Raw genomic sequence first — 5,698 nt, forward strand, 5'->3', positions numbered from 1 at the left:
TTGTTGTTGTTGTTGTTGTTGTTGTTGTTGTCAAAAGGTCCTGCAGGTTCCTTTCACAGGCACAAATTGTATCGCCAAAGCCTGTCGAATATCACCTTCGAATCTACAATAAAGTTAATACAGAAGTATCCCTCCCTTTATTCCCTGATTTCGGAATTCCATAAGACCAAATATTCACAGATGGCTAGCCAAGCTGTCCACGCCATAATCAGAGACCATTTTTCCTCAGTACAAACCCACGAGCCTCTTCCAATTCTGACAAACAACCGCGACCTTATTATGGCGCCCTGTGACCTCAATAACGAATCCGTTACAACTCTCTTCAATCTTCTTGGAGAAAAATTGCGAACCACCGAGTCGAAAATTTGGTATCACGAAGTAGCAGATATTTCGGACGAGGGAAGATTCCATATCGTGTGGCTTCACGATGTTTATCAAAGTTGGGAGGATGCTGTGAAAGCGGGCGCCAAAGCGGAAGGCGAGATGAAGTGGTTTGATGAATGGGATGGAGATTGTGAAACAATGTTCGTGAAAGAACGGTGCCTATCGCAATTGATACGCCAGTTGAGGCTTAGGTTTTGGAACACTTCATGAATATTTACACTTGTGGCCATTGAGTAGCAGCACACGAGGCTTCCTACCCTTCTCGTGGTACGGAATTCAACCAAGCAGTCGTGCTGCCACGATGGGCTATTCGATCTCGCGTCTTTCGGACTTCGTTGATGCAAGACCAGGCGCTATTAGCACTCCGGAGAAGTTACCACATAAGTAGCTTCGTCGTTCACGACTGCTTTAGGAGATTTTCATCATGTAATCTTTCTGCGTCCGCGTCTGCCTCTTCATGAAAGTTAACTTCGTTCCGAATGGGTGAAAACGGTCGGCCGATCGAGCCTGGAGTCTCGCTTGGTCTGGGCTGAGTACGAGAGATTGAGGAACGCGAGAGGCATTCGTTCTGCATAATCGTGGCCGTCGCCGAATGTCTCATCGTCCATTCTGTCGGCTGATGCTGTGAATGAAGTCGAGTAGACGGAGGACGGTCTCAAGAAAGTCAACTTGTTCTAACTATGGGAGTTCCGCGTGCGGAAAGGAAATTGGACACGCAAATTCCCTCCCTCGAGCCACTATCTTTCATCGACGCTCTCCTTCAGGTACAACAACTTTTCCATCGTGCTTGATGCAATCTCCCTAAATATCTCGTGCGACCTGGGTTACGAATAGCGAATCCATATCACCGACACATGCTATTCGAGTCCTCGATTTCGGATAGGATATCTCTTTACCCATTGAATTCCACCAACCCCTTCTTTTGTTCAAGATCACCTGGACTAACGTATCCGGGCAACACCGCATCCGCCCCCTTCCCGACCTCTCTTAAGTGGTCACGGAAGTATCTGCACATGCCCCAGTGAGTGTTTGTAGGCCTACCGTGTGATATGTGATCAGGGCCAACCTCGCCCATCTAATCAGTCCGTGCTCCTTACCCCGGGGGACCCTACGTAGCCCCCAGCCTTCAAACCGTAAAGAACGACTGTTTGTTCGAATATCTCTGCAATCGTGCCGGACCTAAAGATAATCATGGGATTTAACTTGGCGGTAAATCTAGCTGGTCGAAGAGCAGTCTTGCTCCGACCCGCCGCTATGGGGGACTTTGCCCTCCAGTTGTTCACAAATCATATCGGAAGTCGTACAGGAGGCCACGCTCTCCGTTTACTGTTGTAGGGAGGCGGAGGGCGGCTTCGCTACCCGGGGATATTATAACCTACGATATTGAGAAATTCGTGCTGGCGGTCTCGACCAAGCGGTGTTTCTTCTCAAGTCACACAGTAATTCTTCTTTTGCCGGTGTCTGAGTGACGGTTTTTCTGCTCGTCTCAGAATTATGTAAACGTTTCGGTCGATGTGCCTGAGCCTCTTCTGTAATAAGTATCCGCATTCCGCCCCAATCGGGGCGAGCTGTTCTTCCGGCTACCGCGTGGTGTAGGGAGGAGATGCTCTTGTCCTCGCGGCAACCGAGTTCCACCGCAGTGTTCTAACCAGGATCGGGCGCGTGGAAGATCTCGTGTCACTCGAAGATCTTGATAAGAAGGAATGTATATCTGTTTGCAGGTGCCAGTCCCACTTCGCCATCTTTCGACCTGCGAACCTGCTTGCACGACGGTCCCGCTTCCCGGCGGGACACGTTCCGTCAGACGGTGCTAGTCCTTTTGCCAGCAGCCAACTATCGATAAGGTCAGGCTCAGCTTGGTAGGACCACTTGGTTGATTGATCATCTGCCTGTGTGACTTGGAAATGTGCCTAAGCAGGAGCGAGCAGGTGCCACTCGGCTAAAACTCTCTAGAGACAAGGGTAAATGGATTCCTGAGGTGCTTAGACCGCCCAGACAAGAGAAAGATTGGATGGAGAGGCTAATACGCCTTGCAAATCCGACTCTAATCCAATCCTTCCCGACGACTTCGTCGCGGGTCAGGACACGAGGTTGGTTAGGAGCGTGAGGTAGAGGCCTCATACCCGCAGCGCCATCCCGCCCTCAAATATTAGTTTTGATCCTGAACAATCTGCGGGCACAACACTCAGGCCAAGCTGGCGACGTAAAAGATCTGCAGTTGCCGGCTACTCAGTGTTATGTACAATGACGTCCTTCGTGCGCCTTTGCTATGAGCTTATTAGCTTTTGTCGAAATTCTATGGGATACGTCGTATTCACAAAGCTCCACGATAAGGCGAGCGTTGGTCTCGTGGACGTAGAGAACGCTGCCCCAGATGGCATTGCAGCCAGTGCTTCCACGGAAGAGTTACGTGTACTAACTCTAAGAACGAGAGTTTAGTAGTTGGTTGAGGTGCTGTATTTCTCGGTCCTTCGGACAAGAAACGTCGACACGTCAGGGCCAGACAGGGCGCTATTGACATACTATGACAAGCGCCTTTGAAGAATGTAGGCATCGTGGGTACACTACCTCCTGCAGGGCCGCGGGAGGGTGAGATTGAGTACTCGCTCCATTCCTGTCAAATAAGAGCTTTAGGATTTGATTCGCTCTAGATGCGTAAGCCAAGTGAGGTAATACTACGAGTGGAGAAAGACATAACTTAAGATTCGTGTACCTGCCATCGAATGAGGGTTAGTGTTGTGAAGACCAGAGAACGGCACCTGTAAAGCGACCTCATCGCCCATGACCTTTGCGTCCTTTCGTGCTTGACATAAAGACCGCCATCCGCCTGGTTGGTTGGCACCAGGGGAGTCGAATGTGTTATGTGGTGTCTGTCTCGGTTTCGATGAGCGGTCGTCAAGGGCGCCCGGCACGCATGACTACAAGAGCCGAACGTGGCACTCGCTTCACACATGGACGTCTATATCAATACTCAACCTAAGGGGGGAAAGAGTCCCCTCGGCATTTTTTAACGTCAAACACAAAGAGGCAAGGATAGAGTGGGAGTACCACGTAGTCCAGTCATAGGTGACGATACGACGGTCAAATAAAGGCAACCTTGTTTCTCTGCGACCAGCACCATATGTGAGAGGGAGACGATCCATGTTCGGGTCTCCACTGCTCTCAAATGGACCCGCTGGGTACGGAAATGCCGACGAGCATGTGCTTCGCCTACCTGACCTTCAACTCGTAGCGCTGGAGTTTAAAAGGCGAGCTCAAACGTCCTTCGTTGATCTGGCCTGAAGCCGGACCTGGACTTCTTTTCGCTTCCCGTATAGCCATGGGCTTGGACAACGACCGTCTTGCGGCTGAGAGCCCGGACGCCAAACCAGCTCTGTCCTCCGAGCAGGCTCTGCCACCTAAGGGAGGCGAGGCCGACACGCTGGGCGAGGTTGAGAAGGGCAGCACCACCCCGAGTGTGCCACCTGCCCCCTGGAAACCGTCCAAGGAAGAGTGGATGTTGTTCTTCCCCCTCGCACTGACCTCCTTCATGGTCAGCTTAGATGCCACCGTCATCATCACGTCGTTGCCGGTACGTGGGCCTGGCCGTGTCTCTTCCCCTCACCCTGGGCTGACAAGGCACCCTTCCTTCCTAGACCATCGCTGAAGATCTGGATGCCAGCGCCACCTCGAGTTTCTGGATAGGCACGTCCTATCTCCTTTCGTGTGCGGTGACCATGCCGTTTATGGCGTCCCTGAGCGACATCTTCGGTCGCCCATTATGTCTGACCCTGTCAGTCTTCGTCTTCGGTGGCGGTACCGTGGTGTGTGCGGCCGCCCAGAACATCGATGCCATGCTGGCGGGACGCGCGATCCAGGGGATCGGTGGCGGAGGCATCATCAGCCTCAGTCTGGTAATTCTCACCGACGTTGTGCCCTTGAAGTTTCGGCCTCGATACGTGGGCATCATGTATGTAGCCGAAAGGATCCCCATTCACCTGTGCTCCGTGGGGCAGACTAGGTACTGACGCTTTCCGGCCACGCAAACAGCCAGGGAGCGTGGGCCGTAGGGACGTGCGCCGGACCCATCATCGGCGGGGCGTTGGCGACGCGGTCGCGTTGGCGATGGGTGTTCTACATCATGCTTCCTCTGGCAGGAGCGGGGGCGGTCACGGTGCCCCTGATGGTGCGCCTGAAGAGTCGAAGGTCGGACGATCCTTGGCGGGTCAAAGTCGCCCGTGTCGACCTCGTAGGGGCGGCCCTCTTCATCTCGTCCGCCACGCTCGTCCTGATTGCCTTGTCGCGGGCGGGCATTCAGGTGCCGTGGTCCAGTGCGATGACGGTCGGGCCTCTGGTCGGAGGTAGCTTGGGACTCGTGATCACGGTTTTCTGGGAGAGATTCGTGGCGACGACCCCGTTCTTGAAGATCGCGCTGTTTTGTCGGAAATCCGCCTACGGCGTGTACGGGGGCACGTTCGCGCAAGGTTTCTTGGTGAGTGACCTCACCCTTTTCTCTCGCTCAGTCCAGACGACTCCAGCGCACTCACCAACATTTAGCTGTATGGACAACTCTACTACTCCCCCCTCTTTTTCGAGTCGGTCAAGCTCTTGGGGCCCCTCCAGACCGGGGTGAGCCTCCTCCCGATCATGCTCACCCTCACCCCGGCGTCGGTCGCCGCGGGAGCACTGATCACACGCTGGGGTCACTACCGATGGGCCCTCTGGAGTGGTTGGGGACTCGTGACGTTGGCGGAAGGTCTCACGATCCGATGGGCCGCCCACACCCGCGCCGGCGAATGGATTGCGACCTCGATGCTGCTCGGCCTCGGACATGGCCTCCTCCTCACGGCCCACAACTGTGCGTCCCAGGCCACCGCGCCGTCGGGGGACGAAGGTGCCGCGACCGCCTTCTACGCGCTAGTTCGCAGCCTGGGAATGGCGATGGGGGTGGGAATCATCGCCTGTGTCTTTCTGAACGTCATCCGCGCGAAATGTGAAACGCGTCAGATCCCACCTGACGTCGCGGCCAATATTACGTCGTACGCTGTTCGGCTGAAGTCTATGGCGCCCGGTCACCTCCGGAGCGCGATCATGGAGACGTACGCCGGCGGCTTTCAGGGGACGTCGATATTTTTGAGCGCCGTCGGTGGGGTCGCCTTCGGTGCCTGTGTCTGGGTGCGGGGGTTCGAGATCGACAAGGAGCTGTTATCGGATCATCACATCGTAAGCTCCCGTCAAGGAGTCACCGAAGACCAGTCTCACATAGACGTAGTGATGAAAGCCGGCTAGATATAGTGAAGATGGAAGATATTTTGGGTTGGGGGAAGGGGGGGGG

General features: G+C 54.4%; 1 protein-coding gene across 1 annotated transcript; it reads left to right on the forward strand.

Moving 5' to 3' along the window:
- Nucleotides 1–3,703: 3,703 nt before the first annotated feature.
- PV07_12714 (uncharacterized protein) lies at nucleotides 3,704–5,663 on the forward strand (the record flags this gene model as incomplete). Its single annotated transcript, XM_016400267.1, has 4 exons — nucleotides 3,704–3,955; nucleotides 4,020–4,333; nucleotides 4,414–4,855; nucleotides 4,921–5,663. The coding sequence occupies 4 exons, from the start codon at nucleotides 3,704–3,706 to the stop codon at nucleotides 5,650–5,652; spliced, it is 1,740 nt and encodes a 579-aa protein (XP_016242087.1). The 3' UTR covers nucleotides 5,653–5,663.
- Nucleotides 5,664–5,698: the final 35 nt, after the last annotated feature.

The sequence above is a fragment of the Cladophialophora immunda genome (genome assembly GCF_000835495.1).
Source record: "Cladophialophora immunda strain CBS 83496 unplaced genomic scaffold supercont1.80, whole genome shotgun sequence".
NCBI lineage: Eukaryota > Fungi > Ascomycota > Eurotiomycetes > Chaetothyriales > Herpotrichiellaceae > Cladophialophora > Cladophialophora immunda.